General features: G+C 50.0%; 1 protein-coding gene across 1 annotated transcript; it reads left to right on the top strand.

The window, feature by feature from the left end:
* Window positions 1–1,242: 1,242 nt before the first annotated feature.
* On the top strand, window positions 1,243–25,995 carry VAMP2 (vesicle associated membrane protein 2). Its single transcript, XM_053262963.1, has 5 exons — window positions 1,243–1,642; window positions 16,852–16,972; window positions 21,372–21,530; window positions 22,363–22,414; window positions 23,167–25,995. Coding segments are annotated over exons 1-5 (351 nt in total). The 5' UTR covers window positions 1,243–1,640; the 3' UTR covers window positions 23,184–25,995.
* Window positions 25,996–27,204: the final 1,209 nt, after the last annotated feature.

Raw genomic sequence — 27,204 nt, forward strand, 5'->3', positions numbered from 1 at the left:
TTTCTCTGTGTAAACACCCTGAGCCATTGGAAGGGCGGTATAGAAATTGAATTAATAATAATAATAATAATAATAATAATAATAATAATAATAGTAGTAGTAGTAGTAGTAGTAGTAGTAGTAGTAAATAAATAATATGACCCCCTGATTTCTAACATGAAAGAACCTGGGGGGAAGAAATCTAGTCTTGAATTCAGATAAATACAGTAGGTTGTAGCAGCTGCAAGGGCTGTCTGCAGCCATATTAGACTGCAGCAAAATGAATGAGACCCTTAGGGCACTTTGAACACTGATGTGATTTAGGGTGGTACAAGCTTGAGGACCAGGACCCACTTCATCTGATCCGTGGGGTGTCCTCCCACAAATCAGTGTCCTCTCACAGTTGGTGGGTATGGCTGTTTTGCAGTTCTTAGCCTTGTGGCCCCTCCATCGACAGCTTGTTTCTTTAGACCTGTTTGTAATCTATAAATACGTCTGCCAAGAGAGGGCAAGCCACTTATAAATAGCTCCTGAGAAGGACCATCATTCAGTGCCCCTCCCGCCATCTTCCCAGAGAACCATGCAAAGACTTGCATGTTCAACCAGTTGTGAGATGTTGAAAAAAAGGGGAACATAGGAAGCTGCCGTATATGGAGTCAGACCCTTGGTCTATCTAGCTCAGTATTGTCTGCACAGGCTGGCAGCGGCTTCTCCAAGGTTGCAGGCAGGAATCTCTCTCAGCCCTACCTTGGAGATGCTGCTGCCAGGGAGGGAACTTGGAGCCTAGATGCTATTCTCAGAGTGGCTTCATCCCTTGAGGGGAATATCTGACAATGCTCACACATCAAGTCTCCCATGCATATGCAGGGTGGACCCTGCTTAGCTAAGGGGACAAGTCATGCTTGCTCCCACACAAGACCAGCTCTTGTATATGCACACATTTTAAAAAATAATCTCTGTGCTCCGAGAGAGGGCAAAAATCCCAGCCAAGGGTTCTCTGTGAGCAGCAAGCAGCTCCTGGAAAGAAAAACAACCATAACGGACTGAGAGAGCTCTGCTTTGAAATAACACGATTTGTGGGGGGCTGTTTTCAGCCTCCTCCAGGGCAATTTAGCCCCTGCATTTGCACACTGCCTTGCTGCAAATCAGCAAAGCACTTCGCCTGGTGACGGGGGGGCGGGGGGGAGCTTTCCTAGTCCAGAAAGCAGATCTGACAGGCACAAGAGAAGCCAGAAAGAGGCTAGAAGGGGTTGGGTGGTTTTTGCTGCAAAGGGGGTGGAGGTGTGCCTGTGTGCCATTTTGAACGCCTCCTTCTCCTTCTCCTTCCTTGTCATCAATGAAAAGGGGGATTTGAGTGAGTCATGCTGGCAAACAGGCTTTCAAGGCCTCGCTTGGGGTGCGGGAAGGGAGGGGAGAGGAGAGGAGCGAGGAGGCAAACAAAGATGGCGCCCGCAGGAGCAGCTCCCCCCGCCCCCTCGCTCTCCCCAGGTGCCCGGATGTGAGCAGCCCGGCCGCCATCTTGCCTCCCCAGCCGCCGAAGCAGGAGCCGCCGCAGCATTCATTCAGCGCGAGCCCAGCAGCAGCTGCCGCCGCGGCCACCGCCACCAGCCCAGCCCTTCAGTCCCTGCACCGCCTCGATCCAGCGCCACCCCCCCGCCGAGATGTGAGTAGGGCTCGAGGCAAAGCGCCGGCCGGCGTGCAATGCTCCGGGGGTTGCAGAAACGCGGGTGCATTCGAGATCTTGGGGTTTCTCCGCTCTCCTCGCGGCGAGGAAGGAAAGGGGGGGGGGGAGAAAGGGCTCCAGCCGCCCACGCAATGGACCTCCTGGCGTTTTTTCTACAAAGGCATCTTCAGTGCAAGGCGGTCGGGGGCGGGCAATGACCCCCGCCTTGCATTAGTTCTTGTGCATATGGTGCTGTGTCCCCCCTACCCCACCCGCCTCGCTTTTAGGGGGCGAGCGGTCTGCTCAGCTGTTTCTGCAAAACAGGTTCAGGGCGGTGCAAGGAGCTATGGAGGGGAAAAAACCCCACGTCGCTTCCCCCCCCCCCCCCCGCGCAGCAGTGTTTATCCTTTCTTTTTGTGTCTCTTTCTTCCACCCACACAGCAGCCTTAAGGAGATCTCGTGGCGGGGGGTGGAAATTAATCGGGGCAAGGACGTGAGGCTGCTGCAGGAGATATGGGGGGGCGACGCGCCTGCGAGACACGAGCGAGGAGGGGGGCATCGCCTCCTTCCACCTCCACACCGAATCACCCCCAGAGAGAGGCACAGGAGCCCGCAAGCAAGGCAGTCCACTGGTTGCAATGGTGCATCCTCTCCTTTGCCCTTCTTGAACATCTGGGGGGTGCTGCTTAACCCCTTTCTCCACCCAGCCCCCCGCCATCCAACAGCAGGCAAAATAAGCCTGCCCGGGTGGGGAGGGGGGAGATCGGCGTGCATTCCTGAATTTCCCCTAAAATGCAAAGAACAAGCGAGATCATCCTGTTTGTGGTTTTCCTTGGCGGGGGTGGGGTGCGGTGTTCTTTTGTATGTGGAACAGATATCCCCTCCCGCATTTCCCCCCTTTTTTTGAAGGAGAGAAGCAAGGATCTAGAGAAGGTGTGTTAGATGTCGGATGTTCCTTTTTACTGCCCCGCTATTCCAGTCTCTGATTCCTCAGATAGGGTTTTGCAATCTGTGGGTGGGGGGTGGGGGTACTTTCCTAAATAACATTAAATACTGTGGTTTTTGAAATTGCATCTGATCTGTTTCCTCTCCTCCCCATTCCCCTAGGCCCCCCCTTTGTGAAAACACTTGGGGGAGTGTAATTAATCGATTCCTTTGTCTGCAAAATGGAGGGTTTGTGTGTGTGTTTTTATACTCCCTGCCCTACTGTTCATGCAGGTGGGGGTGGGTGCGTATATGTAAGGGAGGCAGAAATCTCTCCCCCTCCGCCATGAACGTCAAATGTGTTAGTGCTTGAAATTGACCCAGGAAAGGAGGAGAGAGGCATTCTGAAAGCCTCATTGAACTGTTACAGTCTTGAGGGGACCCCCCCATAATACACACACACACACACACACACACACACACACCACCCCCCTTTGATAGATGGGAGAAGAAACAGCCCTGCCATAACCGCACTCTGGAAGGGGATCTTTATGGCAGCTGTGCCCCTCCCCTATTCACCCTTCTGTGTATTTTTAGGTTTTGCAGACCAGGCAGATGGATGGGTAATGCCAGAAATACCCCCCCCCTTTCTCCCCCAGACAGCATCACTGCTTTGACTTCCATTGGACCTTCTGTGCTTGTTCCCCTTGGTTTGGGGAGGTGAGAGTGGAATGCAGACCCGCCCGCCCGCCCGCCTGCCCTCCCTTTCTTTCTTTTTTCGGTAGCTGAGCTGGTGGTTATTGTGAATGGCACCTTAGGGCCCCGACCTCTCCCTTCTGTGCTCCCAAAAGGGTTGTGGAGGATTTTCCATTTTGTCATCTGCTGCCTTCAGGGGAGCAGAACGGTGTTCTGGAGCGGATGGGGAGGTTGGATTAAAGGAGGGTGGGGAAAGGCTTGGTGGTTGAGGAGGAATTGGGGCTGGGGGCATGCACTGGAAGGAAATGGGTGACGGAGAAACTGGGGGGGGGGGACACAGGTCAGTGGGGGGAGAGAAGGGTAGCCAGATGGAAAAGGGACGGTGGAGCATCCTGTGTGTGGAGCAGTGTGGAATCTGGGGGTCAAATGCATTCTCCAGTGTGGGCATGGTTTGAGGGGTGCTGGGGTACCAAGTGCCTGGGCAATCTTGATGCGGGTCATACCTGCTTTATGGGGAGAGTGGGGGAAAAGGGGCTTCGAGAAAAGGATCTTCTATAAACATGTGAGTGGCTGGGTTCTTTTAACAGAGAGGTGCAATGCCTTGCCCCCACCTCCCAGTTCAGAAGTACTGTGTGCTTGCCAAGGGGAGGACACTCTGCACAAGCTCAGGGGCTTTGGGGGTGAAAGATGCTAAGAGACAGGTGGGTGTATCTTTTTTTGGAGGCTGGCAGATGGAATCTGGCTTACTGGAATCTGGTTGTTGTTTGGGGGGGGGCTTGAAGTCATGGGAGGTGTGACTGGGAGGAGAATATTGAGCCCTCAGGAGCAGACAACAGCTGCTTTCGTCAGATGATGATTGCTGGTGTTTTTTAAAAAAAGTAATCCAGCAGCTATAAAAATAAATCCCAATGTGCCTTGTTTCATAGATACTATTTTAGAAAAATTGGGTTAGAGAATGGTGGGATTTGTTCATGTTCTTCCCCATGATTGTGTGTTCCTTTTGTAGGAATAATGTGGAAGATCATAGTCAAAAGGTGAAAACATTAAAAAATCAAACACATACTGCCCTGCTTAGCACCAGTTTTTGCAACGAGCGTACTCAGATCTATGAATTACTGGTTTTTTTTGTTCTGAAAGGAGCCTGCTGTCCTGAACTAAACCAGAAGCCAGCTTAATAGCATAGTGTGTCTTGCATGTGAATGTAAAGGTACAAGATTCATGTGTACGTTGAAAGGGAAATTAACTACCCCGCTATTTTAAGCACTGAAGGCCAGCAGCCCTGTGTGTTGAACTTGCCCATGGGAATCTGGAACATGCCTAGACACCCATCCCAGCATGGTGTAGTGGATAGAGTGCTGGACTAGGACCGGGGAGACCCGAGTTCAAATCCCCATTCAGCCATGAGACTAGCTGGGTGACTCTGGGCCAGTCACTTCTCTCTCAGCCTAACCTACTTTACAGGGTTGTTGTGAAGAGAACCTTAAGTATGTAGTACACTGCTCTGGGCTCCTTGGAGGAAGAGCGGGATATAAAATGTAAAACAAAAAATAAATTTAAAAAAAATCTTATCACTGGGTTTCTACCCTGCTACGTCTCACTTATGCTGCCTTTCTTCCACAATCTTGGGATTGTTCCCTGCTTCTCCCCCCCCCCAGAAGCCCCTCCCTTCAGACCACTTTGGTGTCTACCCTGGACATGATATCCAATGGGAACTCGCACCCAAATAATTGGGGTGAAGAAGACCCTTTCAGGTGCTCCGTACCCTGAGTGCTTACATTTCTGAGGCCGAAAGTAGGAACTGCAGATATTTTTTCCTGATCCTGAAAGGGCTTGTCTCTGTCTTGTCCTGGAGCTAGGACTCCTGGGTTCTCTTCTTGAGTGGGTGAAGAGCTCCTACAGGATTAAACCAAAAGGGGAAGGGTTTGGGGGCGGGGAAGGATTTGGCCAAGGGAATTTGGGGTTCTCCTTCCTAACACGAGTCTCCTCTGCCCCCTTCTGAATTAAACTCACTGGTGTGTTTGCATGCTAAATCGGTGACTTGAAGCAGCCTCTGATTTTATGGGGCTGTAGCATGCCCAGGAGGTGCAAAGAACAGCTTGCAGGATTCCAGCCCATCTGTAAACCCTCCCCACCCCCTGTTTTTTTTTTTTTTTTTTTTACTGATCTCACAGACTTACAAATAAGGCTGACTAAGTTACTAGACCCGAAGAATATTTATTGGCCTGTGGTAGAGATTTTTTACCTAAAACCCTCATAAACCTGCTAACCCTCTGCCGATTGATTGGGAAAGGGGGAAAGGCGTCAAGGCCCTGTGCAATGTGGAATTAACAAAGGAGCCCATGCCTATTGTTCCGGGCGGTGGGTAAACAAGCACAGCCTCTCACATTGTCTCCCTCCCCTCTGCGCCCAGGGTCCTTTGTGTGCGACCGCCTTGTGTTCCAAACAGAGGGGTAGTCAGAAGGATGATTCAAGTCGCATCTTTAGAAGGCGTGAAGTCAGCGCCTGGCAGATAAGCCCACAGAAGAATGAGTAGCTAACAGTTGGTTTTGCTCGCCTGGAGGAGGCTGCCACTCGCCCTAGGAGAGCGCCTGGGTTCAAGCGTGGGTTACTCCCCCCTTCCCCTCCTCTCTCACTCTGGCCCTGTCCTCTCCACTGCTCACCAGTCACCCCTTGGGGGTTGCCAGCAGCGTTCCCTGTAACAGGGATTCAGAGATGTTGTTGACTACAACTCCCAACATCCCCAGCTGCAGTGGCCTTTGCCTGGGGGATTATGGGAGTTGTAGTCAACAACATCTGGGGATCCTGGTTACAGGGAACAAATTTGTTAGTGCAGCCCCTGGGAGGTTTGGATGTCGCCTGTAACTTTTTTTGCCCCAGAACAAACGCATGGTTTGGGGAGGAGAACGGGCCTTGTGGTAGCAAGCATGGATTGTCCCCTTTGCTAAGCAGGGTCCTCCTTGGTTTGCCTTTGGATGGGAGACAGTGTGAACACTTTGAAATATTCCCTTTAGGGGTTGGGCAGGCAGACTGGGCCCTCCCGCTGTTGTTGAACTACAGCTCTCATCACCCCCCTGCCTTTGGCCACTGTGGCTGGGGATGATGGGAGTCGTAGTTCAATGGCGGCTGGAAGGCTCCGTTTACCCAGCCCTGCTTTAAAGGATGGGGCCGTAGCTCAGTGGGAGAGCACCATTTCCCAGCTTCATGCTCTGGCAGCATCCAAAACCTGGAGCGACGCTGCCAGTCAGTGTAGACAGTCCAGAGCTGGACAACCCAGGGGTCTGACTCGGTAGAAGGCCGCTTCCTCCGGTGTCCCTAGCAGCAAACCGGGTTCTTTAGCAGCTGTGGGAACTGTAGCTTTGATTGTGTCAGCATGTGTCTCTCTGTTGGAGAATTAAATAATGGATTCCTTTATACTGCTGGTGATCAGCAGTTTCTAATCTCCTCTTGGCCTCTCCCTGCTCATTGCTGGGAAGGGCGGAGGTGCCGGACTGACGCTCCCTTGCTGGCTCTGCTCTTTCTCTGCCTTGGGGTGGCGAGGTACAGAGAGGGGGGCCCTCCCCCTCTCCTTAGGCATGGCAGTCCTACAGTAGCTGGTGCTTTTGGTCTCGATGCACCCCAGAACACAATTGGTGCCACGAGGAAGAGGCCAGACACCAGCGAGAGATGTATGCACGTCTTGCAGGCCTTTTCCCTTGTGAAGATTCCCCCACCCCACCCCCCTTTCAACTTAGATTGCCAGAATGCAGAACCTCTCTTTATATCAAGAAATGGACGCTGGTGCTGACTTGCCCTTTTCAAGGGCACATGCTTCTTCCGCCTTGCTCATGAGGACCGGAACCTTGAGGTGTGCAGTTGTCCTCGAGCAGAAAGCAGGGGCACTGAGGGGAGAGGAGAGCTGGTCTGGTGGTAGCAAGCATGACTTGTCCCCATAGCTAAGCAGGGTCTGCCCTGGTTGCATCTGAATGGGAGACTTGATGTGTGAGCAGCACTGTAAGATCTTCCCCTCAGGGGATGGAGCCGCTCTGGGAAGAGCAGAAGGTTCCCAGTTCCCTCCCTGGCGGCATCTCCAAGATAGGGCTGAGAGAGATTCCTGCCTGCAACCTTGGAGAAGCCGCTGCCAGTCTGTGAAGACAATACTGAGCTGGATAGACCAAGGGTCTGACTCAGTATATGGCAGTTTCCTATGAGTTGCAGAGCCATCTGCTTGGCTCGAGAGGGAAAGGCACCGCCAGTCCTTGAGTTTCCCTAGCAAGTACTGCCTTCCTCCCAGTCCTGATCAGGTCACGTTCTGAGTTGTTACGACTGCCTGGCGTTCTCTGGTTTGGCATCTTTCCCCTTGCCCTGGATCAGCTTCAACATCGGCCCAGGCGCATTTGGTATTTAGTCCCGTTATTTTCAGAGATGTCTGTGCAAAGTGGCACCTGCATCCATATGGAATAGCCTGTCTTCATGACAGGGACCTAGGAAACTGCCTTATCCCAAGTCAGACCCTTGGTCCATCTAGCTTGGTATTGTCTACACTGACTGGCAGCAGCTCTCCAAGACAAGAGTCTCTCCCAACCCTACCTGGAGATGCTGCCAGGGATTGAACCAGGGACCTTCTGCATGCAAACATGCAAATGCTCTTCCCAAAGTGGCCCCATCCCCTAAGGGGAATATCTTGTAGTAAGTAAAGTGTGCCGTCCATTTCGATTGAGTGTGCCAGTCAATTTCGACTCCAGGCGCCCACAGAGCCTTGTGGTTGTCTTTGGTAGAATACAGGAGCGGTTTACCATTGCCTCCTTGTGCACAGTATGAGAAGATGCCTTTCAGCATCTTCCTAGATCACTGCTGCCTGATATAGGTGCTTCCCATAGTCTGGGAAACATACCAGCGGGGATTCGAGCCAGCAACCTTCTGCTTATTTTATTCATCCATTCATTCGATTTCTATACTGCCCTTCCAAAAATGGCTCAGGGCAGTTTACCCAGAGAAATAACAAATAAATAAGATGGCTCCCTGTCCCCAGAGGACTCACAGTCTAAAAAGAAACGTAAGATAGAGACCAGCAGCAGTCACTGGAGGGATGCTGTGCTGGGGACAGATAGGGCCAATTACTCTCCCCCTGCTAAATAAAGAGAATCACCAGGTTAAAAAGTGCCTCTTTGCCAAGTTAGCAGGGGTTGTTAGTCAAGCAGTTCCCCACTGTGCCACTTAAGGTACTCAAATGTAATCTCCCATCCAAATGCAAACCAGGGACAGTCCATGCTTACTATTGCAAGATGCGCTCACCTCCCAAAGAGCTCTTGGCAGTGGCGGGATTTGAACAAAAAATCAATCAGCCCCTGGTGAAATCTCAGGTGCTGAGAAAACCAGAGGGCAGATTAGCAGGATTTCCAGTGAGCAAGGAAAGGAGGCTCCAGTGTTCTGCCTAACTCTGTCCTTTCCTTGCTCACTCCATCCATGGGCCTCATTCTCACCAGGGGTGTAGTGGATGGGGAGGGGGACACACACAGGGACGCTTCTCTGGCTGTTTGGGTGGTCACGGCCACGGGGGCTGTCATGGAGAGCGCCTTCTGCACGTCTGAATTTGCAGCTGCATCACTGATTCTCACCAAGGTCCACATTTGTCTTGGCTGCATTCCTCCAGAGTGCAAGTGGTTGTATGCCCCTCCATTTAAAAATAAATACCAACACACACACACACACACACACACACTGTCCATAGAAGAATCCATCTCCCTGCTTTGCTAATTTTCTAGGAGCAAGATTTGGGGGGTGGGTGGGAGGTGGCATTTGTATGGGTGGGGGGACAATTGTGAGAGTCCCAGCCTGCAACCTGGCGTGGTATAGCCAGGCACAAGTTTACCACATCCATTCAAACTAGGCCAGAAGCTTACCTTTGCAGCCTGAAAGGTTAGGAAGTTGCTTTATGAAATAAATAAACCGAGAGGTTCTTGAGGTGCTGAAGTCTGTGCCCCAGTAGAGCCCCAAAGTTTTCTGCCCCACTCCTTTGTATAAATGTGGCATGGTTGGGCAGACCCTAGTATTCAGGGAGGAGTTGTATTTATTTTATTTCTTCCTCCAAGGAGCCCAGAGTGGTGTACTACATGCTTAGGTTTCTCCTCACAACAACCCTGTGAAGTAGGCTAGGCTGAGAGAGAAGTGACTGGCCCAGAGTCACCCAGCAAGTCTCATGGCTGAATGGGGATTTGAACTCGGGTCTCCCCGGTCCTAGTCCAGCACTCTAACCACTATACCACGCTTTCGATAGAATCCTGAGATGTGTCCATTTCAACACAAGACAAAGTTGCTGCCCCTCATCGTTCTGAAGATGAGTTTTTATATGTTTGGGGGGTGGGTGTGTGCGTGTAGTGGGTGGGAGGGAGGGAAGAGTGGAGGAAGAACTTGTCTCCATTGGCAGCTTGAAGTGTTTCCCCCTGGGGGGCGGGGAGGCTTACCTCCCGATTTTCCTTCACAGCCAAACTCCAATCTATGGGTTGCAGTGGATTTTGCTCTTTTAAAAGCCCGTACCCTACTATTGACACGTTCCTTCAGTGCCTTCCTCCAAAGCTCTACCCCGGGTGTTTTCAAACCTGCCCCGCCCCCAAGATGATGTTGGACTACAACTCCCATAACCCACAGCCACACGGTCACCATGGATGATGGGAGTTGTAGTCGAACAACCTCCGTGGCCAGGACTGAGAGCCTTTTCTCTACCCGTTGTTGTCCCAGCCGTTTTTCTCTCCAGTGGATGATGATCCTAGCACTCTGCTTGACATGGCTTGCCCTCACTCCCCGCAGAGCGCGGCTGTCCTTCTGGAGCAGGCGGTGATGTCACAGTCTGAGAATAGACGGCTCTTGTGAACATTGCCAGTGCAGAAGGGGGAGGGGACTTCTATCCTGGGTGCATGGGTGAATATCGCATTCATCCATTTCGCACTGAGTTGCTGTTATTATTTTCTTTTTAAAAAAAACAGAGGAGACTCAGATAGGGCCAAGTTAATTCCTGCACCCAGTCCTGCGAACAGTCAGGAGGTCCTGGGCAGAGCTGAAAATATTCTGAGCATCCTGAAAACTGATACGGTGGTTTAGGAATTCATAGTATACAGCGGCCCTTGGGTCCTGGGTTAGGAATTCTATCAATCGTCTGATCCTAGGCTGGGGCGGGGTGGTTGGGCTCTGGAGCCCTCTTCTTCAGCAGAGCAACGTTAAGTGTCTTTACTCAGAAGTGATTCTAGCCGAATTGGGTGGGATTTATGCTTAAGTAAATTTGTGCGTAGCATGGCACGCTCGTTCTGTCTCCCTTTCACTCACTCACACAAACAGTACAGATGTGTGTATAATTGTATTTCCAGTCTGAAAATTTGGAGCCTGCGACTTGCAGAATCTTGGATTCTGTTCAGCCCAGAAGACAAACACTTCTCTCTCACACAGACATCGACACTCCCAGGGGTTTTTAGTCCTGGTGATTTTCTGCTAGTGTTGGTTTGTGTGATTCCGTCCAGGTCTCCCTTTCCGGGATTATATGTAGGAGTCCTTGCTCTTAATGCCACTTCTAAGTACAGCTCCCACCAAGCTATTTATAGCCCAGACCCCTCCATGCCCAGCTGAACTTCCCGAGGGCAAAGGAGAAGGGCTCTGGAATGCTTTTGCACCTGGGTGGAGGCAGCCCCTTAAAACGAAATTCCAGTTGGCCTCTTAGAAATTCAGAATGTAAAGAGGTGATTCGCTGCTATTGCCCTTGTCATGCTGAGCTCAACACTTGCTCGCTTTTGGGTGCATCTCACACTTAAGCAAGAAACTTTTGGCAAGGTGCAGGGCGAGGCTTCTCAGCGATGTTGCTGGACCACCATCCCCAGTCACCGTGGCCGAAGGAGATGATGGGAGTGTTGGCCCGACAGCATCTGGGGACCCAAGGTTGAGAGCCCCTGCTGTAGTGGCAGATGGGAAAGGCCACCGAGTGGTATGGGGCACTGGGGGATTGTGGACGGGAAGGTCTCTCTGGTCTTTGCTTAAAGTCAGGGTCCCCTGGGTTGGATTCCCAGATGTGGTTGATGACTCCCCCCCCCAGCCAAAGGCCGTTGCAACATCTGGGAATCCCTGTTCCAGGAAGCACTGCTTAAAATGTGTGTGTCTGTCCCTGGTTTTTGTTTGTTTGTTTGTTTTCTAAATAAATGCATGGCATTATTTATTTATTTAACATATTTCTATGCGGCCCAGCACTTGTGTCTCTGGACGGTTTACTGTTAAAATCCTTTAAACATTAAAATCACTACCATTAAAACCAACCTTAAAAGTATGAAAAAGCTGTAAATTATAACTTGATTGGAATATTGGCTTCCTTTAACGTTACTTTTTTTCTTTCTTTTTTTTGCCAAAAGTTGAATTAATGTTTAATTTCAGGCATGTTCATCTCTTTCCAAGTCTTGGCTGAACAGATCCACCACCCCCGACACCAACATAAGCTGAATAATGCATTCCTTATCGGGCCCTCCTTCCTTGATGGAACTCAAGGCAGCATAAAGTTGTGTTGCTGGGTGTGTGTGTGTGTGTGTGTGTGTGTGTGTGTGTGTGTGTGTGTGTGTGTCCCCTTCCTGTGCGATGTGTTAGAAGCAACCCTGTTTCTGTTGGTGGCAGGTGAAGCCAGCTCTCACCACACCCTGACTGGCAGCAGTCTTACTCAAAATGACGACTCTGTCAGAAACTGCCAGGTATTTTTTCCCCATCTGGCTCGGTATTGTCTGCAACAGGGAAGCACAACTTGGGCCCTCCAGCTCTTCTTGGACTACAACTCCCATCATCCTCACCCGCAGTGGCCAGTAGTCAGGGATGGTGGGAGTTGTAGTCCAGCAACTGGACTGGAGGGGCAAAGTTGTGCGTTTCTGGGCTACACGGACTGGCAGCGGCTTCTCCAGGATTTCAGGCCAGAGCCTTTCCTGCAGCTGCTGCTGCCAGGGATGGATGAGCCTAAAACTTTCTGCTTGCAAACAGACGCTCCGCCATGCCCTGTCTTGCTAGGAATGTGGCTGTTCAGGCTGATGGCATCTTGGCACCCGCTCATTTTAGTGTGGGTTGGAAGAGAAAGGTTTTGTTTTTTGTCATGACTGCATTTATATTCTGCCTTTCCTCCAAGGATTTCAGGGAGACAACTTTTCAGGGAGATAACAGGAACATAGGAAGCTGCCTTAAACTGAGCCAGACCACTGAGCCAGCTAGTTCAGGATTGTCTACACAGACTGGCAGCAGCTTCTCCAGGGTTGCAGGCAGGAGTCTCTTTCAGCCTGATCTTGGAGATGCTGCCAGGGAGAGAACTGGGAACCTTCTGCTTTTCCCAGAGCGGCCCCATCCCCTAAGGGGGAAGATCTTACAGGGCTCACACACATAGTCTCCCATTCAAATGCAAACCAGGGCAGACCCTGCTTAGCAAAGGGGACAATTCATACTTGCTCCCACAAGACCAGCTCTCTTCCTACAACTGACTGAAGGCCCCTCAAGAGATTTTATGGCTATTCTGAACCCAGGTCTCTCTCCAGTGTTAGTCTGACCATCTAACTGGGACGCTTAACTGCCTATCTACAACACCCTGCTATCTCAACATTGCCCTTGGGAAAGAGTAGTTGTAAAGTTTATTATGGCTGTAGACCAGCAGAAAATGCATAATATATCAGAACATACAGTACCATCCTAGATACGAGGCTACAAAACGACCATTCATGTCGTTAGCATCAGTCAGCATTTAAAACAACAACAACAGTACTGTACTAGTTAAATCGTTTAGGTCAGCTTTATGCCCCGGGGAAAGGAACAATAGCAGAATGTCAGCGGTTGGAAGGGACCTTGAAGGTCTTATCGTTCAGTCCCCCGCTTGGTGCAGGAAACGTCTACAGCTCATCGACTCCGTTCGGAGCCTTTCAGTGGACGAGAGCCTACCAGTTCATGAGGCAGGATGTTCCACTGGCAAACAGCTCTTACCATTAGGAAATTCGTCCTAATGTCTAGCCTAAATCTGCTTTCTTGGAATTCCATCCCATTGAAATCCAGCTGTTGAGTGCAACAGTCCACTCCTTCTTCTTGAACCAGCCAGGTATTTGTCTTCTGAAGGAAGACAGAGGCTGGGTTCAGAATATGTTAACAACGAACCAGGAGAACGAACCGGGCTTGGGATCACACGCTTCTCTTTGCGCTATGGGAAGAGATTGAAAACGTATGATTTCAGTTTTGAATAAACCAGTTTTCTGTTTGATTCAAACTTTGGGATGTGTAGTTGTCTCAGGCTCCAGATCCTGGGCTTCTGAGCTAATCTCACATTAGAGCAAACTGAATTATTGCAGTTTAAGCAAATAAATGTTGTAGCCTTGTTTTTCACACTGGTACCCTGCCCTTCCTCCAAGCAGTGGAGGGATTATCCTGTGGAGACTTATCCCGCTTTATCTTCATGGCAAACCCCTGAGATTGAGCTCATAGTGCTTATCTCCAAGATCATGCAGTGAGCTTTGTGGCCGAGTCAGAATTTGGACCCAGGTTCTCCCTGGTCCTGACCCAGCACTCTGTCTTCCACACAACACTGGCTGAATGTAGGAGTTCCCAGCCTTGGGTCCCCAGACTACACATCCCATCACCCCCTACCTTTGGCTTGTTGTATCAGGGGCATTTGCATTCCAACACCTTCTGGGGATGTTAGTTTGGGAACCCTGGCTTAATGAATTGATATAGTCCCACTTTTCAGGTAGATGCACTCTCCCAGAGTGGCTCACATCAAAAAAAGAGAGGTGCAGACTCTGCTCTCTGATTTACAGCTAAAAAGACAACTCGGCCTGAAAGAGGCGGGTGATGTGAGGGAAATGAATAAATGAATAAGTGTGTTTATCTATATCTATATATCTCTACAGTATATCTATCTATCTATCTTAGGTGTACCTGTTGCTAATCCCATGCGTGGCAGCTCTCACGAGAGTTTGCGAGCAGCTGCTGGATAGTGACGGGGATGGGTGGAAAGAAACTGCTGGCCAGGAGAAGGGCCAAGCAGGCAGGGAGAAGAAGCGAGAACAGCCAGCTGGCTGTTGGGGGAGAACAAAATGAAGATGGTTGGGTGGGGGAGAGTCAGGGAGAACTAGGGGCGCAGATGCAATGTGCCAGGTCAGCTAGTGGTTGATTACTTCATCATGTCCACAGCTTCTATATTTAGGCTTGAGGCCTCTGTTTTTGCTGAGTTGTAAATCCCCACTAAGCTGTGAAGTCATAGTTTGCTGGATAGATCCCTTCCTGCAGAGTTTACTTTACCTCGCAGGATTGTTGTGAGGATAACACGAGCTGCCAATTTGCATTGAGCCCCAAGGCCTTGGGATAAGAGAGATTTTGCGGAGGAGGAGGAGGAGGAACAGACCCCTGACCGTCGCCACGCCATCTTTATTTCTTCAGACAGTTTTAATCCTGTGGTGGTTTCACTTTTAGGTAGATAATTAGATCGTCAAGACACCCAGCTGGTTTCAGACCAGAGTTAAGGCTATCTCATCTTGGCTCAGTCTCCACAAAGCTGGCAAATGGGAACCGAAGGCTGGTTTTGTGTGTTTTTTCTTTATTTTTCATATTTCAATACTGCCCGGTATGTACATCTCTAGGCGGTGTACAAAATGAGGCCCCCGTGATCAGTATTATTAATAATAATAATAATAATAATAATAATAATTAATAATAATAATTCGATTTCTATACCACTCTTCCAAAAATGGCTCAGGGCAGTTTACACAGAGAAATAACAAATAAATAAGATGTCTCCCTGTCCCCAAAGGGCTCACAATCTAGAAAGAAACACAAGATAGACACCAGCAACAGTCACTGGAAGTGCTGTGCTGGGGGTGGAGAGGGCCAGTTGCTCTCCCCCTGCTCAATAAAGAGAATCACCATGTTAAAAGGTGCCTCTTTGCCAAGTTAGCAGTATTAATGATGTGCAATGACACAAATGGTGCTTGCTTCCAACTTGCCCTCCACCTGCCCACACTTTCCCACACTTTCCCTTGGTCTTTGAGGCCCACATCAAGATGGGGAGGATGGAGTGCCTGGCACCAGCAATGATGCCCCACATTGTCTTGGTCCTGTGCTGCCTTATGAAGCCTCTGAGCTTTACTGCAGGAGGGGTCTTCAAACTTGGGTTAGGAACATAGGGAGCTGCCTTATACCGAGTCAGGCCCTTGGTCCATCTAGCTCAGCATTGTCTACCCAGACTGGCAGTGACTTCTCCAAGGCTGCAGGCAGGAGTCTCTCTCTCAGCCCTATCTTGGAGATGCTGCCAGGGAGGGAACTTTGGACCTTCTGCATGCAGGTGCTTTTTCCAGAGCGGCCCCATCCCCTGAGGGGAAATATCTCACTGTGCTCACCCTTGCTAGCTGAGCAAAGAGGCATCTTTTAAAAGTGGTGCTTCTCTTTATTTAGCAGGGGGAGAGCAACTGGCCCTATCCGTCCCCGGCACAGCATCCCTCCAGTGGCTGTTGCTAGTGGCTGTCTCATGTTTCTTTTCAGATTGTGAGCTCTTTGCTGGCAGGAAGCCATTTTATTTATTTATATCTGTGTAAACCGCTTTGGAAATTTTAGTTGAAATTGAAAAGCGGTATGTGAATGTTCGTTGTATGGTATTGTGGTCTCTCATTCAAATGCAAGGCAGGGTGGGCCCTGCGTAGCAAACAGGACAATTCATACTCTGTGTTGGACTACAACTCCCAAAATCCCCCCCAGCCATTGCCTTGCTATGTTCTACAGGGGGGAAAAAACCCCATTATGTTGCATTCCCAGATCCAGAGCAAGAAGCCTGAATTCCCCTCCTTGTCCTATACAGCCCTTCATCCTGAGACCTCAGTCAGTCGGCGGGGACGGGGACTGAGGTGTCAATCCCCACTGAGCCATAACGAGGGCTGCCCTATGGGAAAGTCTCCTGTTCCTTCAAGAGAGGCACAGAAGAGGGAATTTCAGCAGGTGCTGCTTCTCTCCCCTCTACATGACAAGCTGCACCTGCTGAAATCCCGGCTTCTGTGCCTCTCTTCTCCTGTCCTCTTTCCCATAGGGCAGCCCTGGCTGTGATGGCCCACATAGGCTGGTCCCCCGCTGGCCAAATTGACCTCACTGGGTGGTTGCGAGGATAACAGGAAATGTGAACTTCTATGGAGCCCCAAGGCCATGAAATATTGGAGGCCCTCTTTTGAGGGGCTGCTTTCTGCAAACTTCCATTCTGTGCTGAAACTGGCTCGCTGTGGACTCTGCATTTGAACCCTGTTCGCACATCACGTTGAACACTGGAACAGTGTCGGCCTCCTATCTGCAGTGGAGGGGCCTGGAACCAGCTTCACCCAGGTTTAAAATAAACACGGGGACAGTCTTGCACGCAAACAGGCGCATGTGTGAGTGTGCAGACACCTCTCTGCGCAAGCGACGGAATGTCTGAGTGGGGCTCCTGGAGACGGATTCCTCGCAGCTGGGCCACATTGCCTTCTAGTGCCGTCCGAATGGCTTTCTGGGGAAGCCCCAAAAGAAGTTTTATCCCCCCCCCCGCCAAAAAAAATCAAAACCTAGGGGGGAAATGTAACCCTCTTCTTCTTCTTCCTCTTCTTCTTCTTCAGGTCGGCTCCCGCTGCTGCTGCACCCCCCGCTGCTGGAGGGGAGGGGGTTGGCCCCCCTCCCCCACCCCCCAACCTCACCAGTAACAGAAGGCTCCAGCAAACACAAGCCCAAGTGGATGAGGTGAGAGGCTTGGTGGCATGCACTGATGCCCACATAACCCCATCCATGCCCACGGAGGAGTTTGCGGGAGGGAAACCCACCCCCCAGTTTAGTGGGGGATTGGAGGAGTAGCCTCTGAAGAACTCTGCACTGTGTTGGGTAAGAGCATACTGTGGTTCTCCCCCCCCCCCCGCCCCCCGCAAATGCATCCGGGGCAGGGATGGGCAAACTTTGCCCTCTGACTGTTGTAAAACAGCATCCATCATTCCCTGCCACAGTTTATTGTGGTTATTGCTTTTTTGCCCACCCCTGATCTGGAGTCTCCATTGCGGCCAGATGGGGTCAGGACAAGGTCCTTTCTCTCCCCCACCAGCCTCAGTAATTGGGGGTTTGGGGTGGAATAAGATTAGGAAGGCGGAGGTCATAAATTTCGCTTCGAATTTGTGGGTTGAGACAAATTCTGCGCGCGCAGAAGCCTTCCTAAAGTCATTTGCAGCCTGAGCCCGGCAGGGAAGGGGGCGGGAGGATATCTCCCCGCCGCTCGCCTCTGAAGTTATCGATCGGGGCCCGGGGCGAGATTTAAGGGGGCGGGAGGGGGCTTCAAGGGGGCGGGAGGGGGTTTCAAGGGGGCGGCAGCAGCAGGGGGCCGGGGCTACAAGGGGGCGGCCATTTTTTTAACTGGAGGAGCCATCGGAGGAGCTGCCAACGGAGGAGCGATTATTAGAATAATTACAGCTGCAGCGTGTGGAAAGCGCGGGAGGGGTAAGTTAAGCCCCCCCCCCCGCCCTTGATGGAACCCCCCAAACTCCCCACCCGAACCAAAACCACCCCGTGACCGGACCGGTCTGGAGGCCTTTAGAATGGCCTCTGAACCGATCCGTGCACATTCCTAGCATAGGAACACAGGAAGCTGCCTTCTACAGAGTCAGACCGTTGGCCCATCTTGCTCTGCTTTGTCTACACAGACTGGCAGCAGCTGCAGGCAGGAGTCTCTTTCAGATCTATTTGGAGATGCTGCCAGGGAGGGAACGTGGAGCCTTCTGCATGCAAGCAGGCAGGTGCTCATCTTCCCAGAGTGGCCCCATCCCCTCAGGGGGATCTCTTGCAGTGGCCTGGCTTTGCTGGATTCCTGCTCCTCCTCCTGATAGCTCTGTCCACATGTTCAGTTGCCTTCCACAGAGTCAGACCAGGGGTGGTCCTGATCCACTCTTATATATTCCAACTGGCAGCAACTTGCCAGGGTCTCAGGCTCAGATGGAGAGAGACCTTTTCCCCAGCCTGATATCCTCTTATTTATTAAATTTTTTTTATTAAAAAATATTCAGGCCAAGCCCCTTCAGTGTACTACTGCTTGGGGCAGCTTACAACATTAATAAAATAAATAAAATATAGGATAAAAATGTAATAAGGTTGAAAAGTTAAAAGTCCAGGCTAAAAATACTTAAAATAACACATTTTAAAATTGAAATTAAAAGTTATTAGTAAAAAGCAAAACACCAAGAAAACCAGAGAATAAGATATTTTAAAGCCTTTCTTTAAAAGATGTGTCTTCAGTTGTTCCTTTAAAAACACAGAGGGAGTATGGCAAAGCTCTTCCAGGAGGGCATTCCAAAATCAAGGGGCCACACCCCCCAAAAGGCCCCAGATTTCTGTTAGTGGTGGGGCCATGAGTTTTTAACCGGAGAACTCAACCTGGGACCTTTATCCTAGGCTCTCAGAGTCATTTTATGCCTCTTATTTATTAGCAGGCTAAGATTCTGAGATAACTGAGATGACATTTACATTTTGTACAGCTGCCTGCTCCACCAAAGGGTCTCTATTAACTTATGAGGAAGTATTTAAGGGCTGATAATACTACAGATTAGACTAGTGTGGGTTAATATAGCTATCTAATGAGATGTCATCAATAATATTGAGATGGGTTGCTTTTTGTTTGGTTAATGATACACTATTTTTTGATTTCTGCTCATAGACCGAAAAAAACTGCATTCATTCATCCATTCAACCTGGGACCTTTTGCATTTGAGTAGGGATGTGCAGAACGTTTTGACTCAAAACGGGTCGTTTCGAGCTTGAAACAGAACACCCACAATAAAGGGCCCGTTTTGAGCTTGAGAACAGCCCCATTTCGATCGAAACGTTCTGACATTCTGAGGGCCATTTTGGAGGCCTGTTTCCCCCTTCCTGTTTGGTTTTCTGGCACTGGCTTCTGATTGAGTGGCAGTCTCCTTCCTTTTTGATTGGCTTGTTATCAGACAGATCAAGCGTTGTCATGGGTAACTACCCCCCCCCCCCCGTTGGCTGGGGGAAAGGGGGGGAGACACAAAGGGAGGGAATTTCAAAATGTATTCCAAGGGACTGGGCGGCAGAGAGGCCTTATACTGTGAAGCAGTTCTCACGAGCATCAAAAACAGAGCTAGGCAAGGCCAGCCTGGTTTTTGCTGCGCGTGAGAACTGCCAGGAGACGTGCAGCTCACAGCGATGAGCCCTCTAAAGTAGTGAGTGCGCCCAAAAACCAGGTTACGTCATTGGACACACTCGGGGGGTGGGCCCCAGAAATGCACTTGCATGGTGCATTATGGAGGCCTGCACCTGACTCCCCGGAGCACCAGGGTGAGGCTCAAGAGCGCCACAGGGAAGCTGCTGCTTGTCTGGGCAGCTGAGCCACCCACCCAAGTAAACGATCATCTGCGGGGAGAGCAGGCCATAGCCGCTCTCCCCACAGACCTCCTTTCAGCGCTTCACATTGCTCGTGAATGCAGTGCAAAACTTGTGTGCATGGGCTCTGTGAGTGCAGCTTGTTCTAGCCATGGGGAACAATGGGGAAACTCAAAACACCTCTTGTTCCCCCTGGGTACCTCCTAGGGACACCAAAGTGGGTTGGGTGGTAGGACATGGTGGGTGCTACCTACCACCCAGCTCACAAAATAAACAGGCAAGAGACAATTTTTAACAAATTGTTTAACTTTCCCCCAAATCCCCATAAGATTCTATGGGGAAAAGTTAAAAAAATGTTTAAAATCACCTGCTTCCCATTTCTTTTGTGTGTTGGGTGGTAGTTAGCACTCATCATGCCCTCCATCCAACCCACTTTGGTGTCCCTAGGAACTACGCATGGGGAACTATACAGTGTTTAGAGTTTCCCTGTTGTTCCCTATGGCCAAAACACTCAAAATGTTTTCGAGTTTGTTTCGTTGAAACAACCAGTTCAACCACTGTTTCCTTGAAGCGTGTCGGTTGTTTCGCATTTCGTTTCGAGCTCGAAATGAAACACAAAATCCGTTTCGTACACATCCCTACATTTGAGGGATGTGTTTCCACCACAAGCCAGGTCCCCCCACCCCCTGTCCTGGACCAGTGCCTATAATTCTAAAGACAGTTCCTGGCAATTGAAAATAGTTTCCCGGAAGTTGGGCCAAATTTCTGCTGCCTAAATGCTGCTAATGAAAGCAGCTTGGCTTCTTCGTCTAGGGGGAAAGTTGTGGTGGGGAGGGGAGGCTTGATGGGAGATGGTAGCGGCTCCTCTCCAGATCTTCCATGGAAGTCTGGGCCTGACATCTAGACCAAGCTAGTGCAGTGGACAAAGAGACACACACACACACTCCCGAAGGAGGAGATGTCGCTGCTCAGAATGGCTCTGTCTCTTGCACTCTCCCCTTGCACAGTAAAGATAGCAGATATCTTTGTACTGTTCCCTGCAGTGTGTATGTTCTGAGGAAGAGGGGTTTCACAATAGGAGGCAGCCCGTGAGCCTGAGCAGACTTGCCTAGAATGCAAGCTCCCTCTTTTTTATGTATGCAACCACGGCGGCCAGGATAGTATATGCACAGAAATGGAAAGACACTAAAATCCCCTCAAAAGAAGACTGGTTGATAAAGATTTTTGGAATATGCTGAGATGGCAAAGCTTACAGCACTTATAAGAAGAGACAAAAATGTGGAATGTTTTAAAGAAGATTGGGGACCATTTTTGCTTTACTTAAAGAACTATTTTTCTAATATGGACTTTTCAGTAGGGTTTGAAATATAGTAATAACAGCGGGTTGGTTGGGTAAAATCGAGTAGTAGTGTGGAGTATGTATGTTTTGAAGAATTATAGCAGTGGTTTATATGTATAGTTATTGTGAACTGCGCAGATAGGTAAGCGGGAAGTCAATATTTACTTATGTGTAGAAATGAATGTAATTTGAATGTAAAGCTAATGTAAAAGCCAAAAAATTTTTTAAATGCGAAAAAAAAGAATGCAAGCTCCCACCTTGGCCGAATTAGCTGGCCCAACATGCTTGCACTCGTGCAGCATTAATCTGGATACCTGCCTGGATCTTTCCTTTTCTTGTGGACGCGGGCAGAGATGCTCGCCAGAAATCAATGCCCCTTGGATATAACCCTCCTTTCCCCCTTCGTTCTTTTGTTCCCCCCAGGTGGTGGATATCATGCGGGTTAACGTGGACAAGGTGCTTGAAAGAGACCAGAAGCTCTCGGAACTGGACGACCGTGCCGACGCCCTGCAAGCTGGAGCATCCCAGTTCGAAACCAGTGCCGCTAAGCTGAAACGCAAGTACTGGTGGAAGAATCTAAAGGTAACGCAGAAGAGGAGAAATCCCAGGTTATGGTGGGCGGGGGGATGCCGTGCTTTCGAGATGCTGCTCACGGCCCTTGTAGCGAGCTGCTGCCCTGCCCCGCCAAACTGACCATCCAGGACTTAATTGGATCGAGAGGTTTGGAAATGCTCAGCTCCTGAATCTGCTGTTCATTTGCAGGTTCAGCCCTGGGAGATTGTAATATAGTTGCCAAGGAGAGAGGGCCTCTGTGCATGTGCAGAGTACAGCTTGAATGAACTGCAGCCTGCCCCGTGCATGCAGAATGGGGAAAGGGGTGGGTGGGTAGGCAGGCAACAGTTTCTTTTGACCAAGACAGGAGTTTCCAACCTGGGGTACCTATTTATTTATTTTATTTATTTATCACATGTTTATACCACCCAAAACGCAAGTTCTCTGGCTGGTTTACAAGACAATAAAAACAACCAATAAAAAGATTTAACACATTTCAACAATTAAAATCCAAATTTCAAAACTTAAAATTTAGAACTTAAAACACTACAATTCCCTTTGGCCAGTGTGGCTGCAGATGGCAGGAGTGTTGGTCTCGCATCTGGGGACCCCAGGAAAGGGTTTCTTCCAAGCAGAGCTGAGCCACATCATCCTCTTGTCAGACTAAGCAAACACAGTTATCCACTCTCCATCCACCCCTGAGCCCTGCTTGTTCCCAGAGGCCGTTCACCTCTCAGCAAAACCTTCTGCAGTTTCTTTTTATTTTATTTTATTATTTCTGTGCTGCTCTGTCTGGCAAAAGCATCTCCGGGCAGCTTAACAGTATCTGCCTTTGCTCTCTCTCTCTCTCTCCCTGCTGCAGATGATGATAATTCTGGGGGTGATATGCGCCATTATCTTGATTGTTATCATCGGTGAGTTCCACCTGCTGCAATGAGGGAAGGGTGTGGATGGGGCGGCGGGACATAGCTTCCTGCCCCATTGTGTCTTTGGAAAGGCTCCTTTGGGATTGAGCCCCACATCTGTCAGGGCAGACCCCTGTGGGGCCGCCATGAGATGTGTTTCATCCAGGGATTCCCACCTGCTGCGCCTTCAGTTTCTGCAACATGGACAGAGTCATGCTGACCTCCATAGCGGCTAGAGTGTTGGACTAGGACTGGGAAGACCCGGGTCCGAATCCCCATCCAACCATGAAACTCACTGGGTGCGGGCCAGTCATGTATCTCTCAGCCTAACCTACCTCACAGGGTTGCTGTGAGGATAAAAATAGACATGTCGCAGGTGATTGGCTGCTTGCTGCACTGGGTGCCTCGGGGGAATGTTTGGGATGCATTTGCAACCTCCCAGAGGGACTAGGAAGCCGGGTGCATTTCCCAGACCGCTGTGCCCAGCCCCCTTAGGCAGCCTTCCCTGCTGCGTCTTCAGAGCCATGGCTTCAGACCGGGGGGCCCTGAGCTCGGGTCCCAGATGATGTTGGACAGCAACTCCCGTTTCCCTGCATCCAGCCATTGTGGCGGTGGATGATGGGAGTTGTTGTCCCATCTGAGGGCCCAAGGTCAGCGCCCCCCCTCCCCCAGATTTGAAACCGCGTAGCCCTGGAAGTCTAGCTGAGTCTCTGACATTATTGGCGACCCTTTCTTCCTTTTTCTTTTGCTTCCTCTTGCAGTTTACTTCAGCACCTAGTGGAATTAACGGAGCCATTCCCCACCCAGGAGCAGCGGCCGGGAGAGGTTCGAGGGGCAAAGCATCCCCCCCCCTCTAGATCTCAGCCATATCTTCCAGCCCCGTCTCCCCCACACCTAAATGCCCGCCTCCCCTTCCAGTCCCCCCCCGTGTGTGTGTGTGTGTGTGTGTGCGTGTGGGTGTGCATTGAGTGTGGGTGTCTTGTAAATAGCCCAATTTGTTATTTATACATATATATATATATATTATATTATATTATTATATTATATTTTGTCTGTTTGTAGATTTATTACTAGACTTTCCATGTGTCATGGAATCTCCCCTTCCTCCTCTTCTGCCAACCCCTAACCTCCCTCTCCTTTCTCTCTGACGGTGTTTTTTCAATGTCTTAATTTTTAATTAAGATCTTCGAGGACCAATAATTCCCCCTCCCCCATCTCCCAATTTCCCCTTCCCGTCCCCCAATTGGGTGGGCTCAGAAATTCCTAAGTACCTGCTCCTCGCTCCAAATTGTCGTCTGGATACCGGTGGCGAATGGTGCCTCTGCTTTTGGATTCTGGATTCCCTTCAGCGTTCTTCCCCTTACCCCTGAAATTTCAGAACACCTGACAGTGGGGTGTTAAGCACAGACGCTCCCTTCATCCAGACGAGCCTGGGCTTTTTGTGATCTCGGCGGCTTCTGTCTCTCTGGACCGTGGTGGGTTTCGTGAATTTCTGCGCCCTCCCACTTTAACTTAGCTCCCTTCCCCTGGGGGGAAAAATAATTTGTATCCTTTGTGATCTTCTGTGACATTCCTGGAGTTGTGCTGTGTGATGTATCTTGACAAGTAATCAACACTACACCTTGTAACCCCATAGATCTTGGGGTGGGGGATTCCTACCAAAGCCCCTTCCTCTCCTCGCCCTGTGAAAAAGGGAGAGGCGGGTTATGTCCTGCCATTGAAACTGCCTCTTTTTTTGAACACACAAATGACAAGGTAATAATATATACATTCCACACCTCTTCTGTCGGAGGCGAGGTATTTAAGAATGGGAGGGCTTGTGGCCAACACTTCCCAGAATAACTCCAATACCTTCTCCTGTGATCACTGCCTATTTGTCGGGAACGAGGGTGTGTGCGTGCCTGCGTGTGTGTCATGGTGATGACAAAGGGCTTCAGTTCCTTTCAGAAGTGCTGGGAGGATCTGTGGAAAGCACAGTTAACTTTAGCAGATTTTGATATCCAGTACCGCCTCTTTCTGTTCATTACACACTTTTTCCCCCCTCAGGGAAAAATAGGGAGGGGGGAGTTGGGTTCCTATAGAAACGTGTAGGTAGCCCCTCCTGTAGGTGCATATTATGCATATGGGTGTTTTAGAATCAGAAAAAGACGGTAATACAAAAATTGGGGGAGGGAGGCACATTAAGTCTGGAAGCGTTGTTGATGGCGTATTCCCCAGTGCTAGAAAAGCTCTCTCCCCTGCCCGCCCCAGGCCTGAAAGTTACATTTAGGTTGGTGCACTGTATCTTTGTGTTTTTGCCCCATTGCAAAAAAATACTGAGTTTTGTCTTTGCTCTTTCAACTTCTGAACAGAACTAGAGCTGGTGGGGGAGGCGTGCGTCTGTCTGTCTGTCTGTCTGTGGGGAGACTGAGGAAGGGGATGCTAGGGGCGAATGCTGGCGGGTTGGGGAAGTTCCCCACGGCCCCCACTTTCCCATCTTTGTCCCAAATCAGCCGGTTCAGCTTTGCAAACGTCGCAGTGGTGATATTGTGGTGAGTGACGTCCTCCCAAGTCCCCGTTGAGCACAAACTGCCATTTTTCTCGGCCCGTTTATAATGTTGGTGACTTGTGACTTTTTAATTTTTTTGGTACGACTCCCCCTCCCCTTCTTTCTCCTCCCCTTCTCCTAAGGGTTGGGGGGGGTGGAATTCCCAATTGACTCTCTGGACCGATCGCTCTCCGACGCCAAGGAATTCCGGGAGGTACCAGAAGAGAGGCGTGACTTACTGTGGCGTGGATGGTAGGCACCCTTTGCCAGTTTGGAGGGAAATCTTGGCATGGGGTGCCCTTCGCAAAACATGAAGAGGGGCAGCACTGGGGTGGGGAAAGGGGAGAAAAGTTTGGAGCGGTGAGGAGGGGCGAAGCCCGATACCTCCAGGCTCCCAATGTGGAGGGACAAGGGAGCCAGGCGGTTAGATGGCTGCTACCCTGTCGTCTTCTGGCCCTTTACCAAGGCTGTTGATGTTGGCCTGCTCTTGGGTGGGTGTTTGGATTGTGAACTGCTTGGGAAGAGGTTCCAGGTGGAGGTGCAGCTGGTTGGTGGGGGAGGAAAGCTTGAGGGACCTCCCTCCAGTAACAGTTGCTATGGTGATCGTGGAGGCCCTGAGCACATCTTCCAAATAAACTGAAAAATGGCGGGGGGCGGTCTGGACAGGATGGATGGAAATGTGGCAGGGAAGAGATAAGAGGCTGCATTTCTCCAGCTGGACAGCAGGTGTCACTGCTGCTCTCCAGCTCTACATGCACAGTTCCTCTAGTTCTCCCAAAGAGTTTTGCAGGGTTGGAATTGGACCCTAGAAGGGGCAGCTTGTGCCCGGAAGGGATGGGCCTGTGTGCCCACTCCCTGAAAGCAGGGATAGCAGATCAGAGGGTGAGGAAGGCTCCATTGGCTTGTAGCCCATGCCCCCACCCCCATTCTTCCTCCTCCCTCTTCCTCAGCAGGCCTGGGTTATGTAGGAACGGGTGGGACCCGCGTGGATGGAACTGGGAGTGACTATGCTGTGAAAAATAAAAAATGTACAACAAATAAATGTCCTGTGAGGAACGCCCAACTTCTTGTCTTGTGTGTTGGTCTTAAAAGAGTTAAGGTTGGCAACCATAACCTCTCACGAGTTGGTGGCAACCTCTCTAGATGATCTTAATAGGTGGCACAGTTCACGAAAGAGAAGGCACTCTCTTAAGTACCCTGGACCTAAGCCATTTCGTTTCTGTATCCCTCAATATCTCCTAAAACAACATTCTTTTCCATACAGGGGGTTCATGTATTCAGTTGTCAGTTATCAAGATTTTATTATTTTTTATTTATTTAACATATTTGTATACCGCCCAAAAGGCAAGTCTCTGGGCGGTTTACAACAAAAATACAAACAACAAAAAGGTTAAAACATTGCAACCATTTAAAATTTAAAACAAAACTTATCCAAAACCATCCAACCATTAAAACAGTAAAGAAAAGCCTGGGTGAGCAAATGTGACTTGACTGCCTTTTAAAAAGTTGTAAGAGATGGGGAGGTTCTTATTTCAGCAGAGAGTGTGTTCCAGAGCCTTGGGGCAAGAACAGAGAAGGCCCGTCCCCAGTGTAGGCCACCAGGCGAGCCAGTGGTAACTCCAGACGAACCTCTCCTGCTGATCTCAATGGGCAGTGTGGCTCATAGCAAAGAAGACCCAGGGCCTAAGCTATTTAGGGCATTATAGGTTATAACCAAGACTTTGTATTTTGCCTGGAAACTTATCGGCAGCCAGTGTAGATCTTTTAAAATAGAGGAGTGATATGGTCTCTCCAAGATGACCCAGAGACCAACCTGGTTGCTGCATTCTGGATCAACTGCAGTTTCTGGACTATGTACAAAGGCTGCCCCACATAGAGGGTATTGCAGTAGTCAAGTCTAGAGGTGACCAGCAGATGTACTACTGTTCTGAGGTCATTCATCTCAAGAGACAGATGTAACTGGTGTATCAACTGAAGCTGATAGATGTCACTTCTGGTCACTGCCTCAACCTGGGATGTCAGGGAGAGGTTTGTGGCCAGAAGCACACACACACCCAGTACCTGTTCCTTCTGGGGACGTGTGACTCCATCCAGAACAGGCAGATCAAAATGATCTCCTGAGTTCCAACCCCGCACAATAAGTAAAGATAAAGTGTCCCGTCAAGTTGGTGTCTACTCCTGGAAACCACAGAGCCATGTGGTTTTCTTTGGTAGAATACAGGCGGGGTTTACCATTGCCATCTCCCGCACAATATGAGATGATGCCTTTCAG

Source organism: Hemicordylus capensis, chromosome 6, assembly GCF_027244095.1.
Source record: "Hemicordylus capensis ecotype Gifberg chromosome 6, rHemCap1.1.pri, whole genome shotgun sequence".
Taxonomy (NCBI): domain Eukaryota; kingdom Metazoa; phylum Chordata; class Lepidosauria; order Squamata; family Cordylidae; genus Hemicordylus; species Hemicordylus capensis.

What these genes read in the sequence shown, in the direction of transcription:
- VAMP2 (XM_053262963.1), top strand. An exon ending in CACAAGCCCAAGTGGATGAG is followed by an intron (nt 16,973 to 21,371) that starts GTGAGAGGCTTG and finishes TGTTCCCCCCAG; the next exon opens with GTGGTGGATATCATGCGGGT. An exon ending in ACTGGTGGAAGAATCTAAAG is followed by an intron (nt 21,531 to 22,362) that starts GTAACGCAGAAG and finishes TCCCTGCTGCAG; the next exon opens with ATGATGATAATTCTGGGGGT.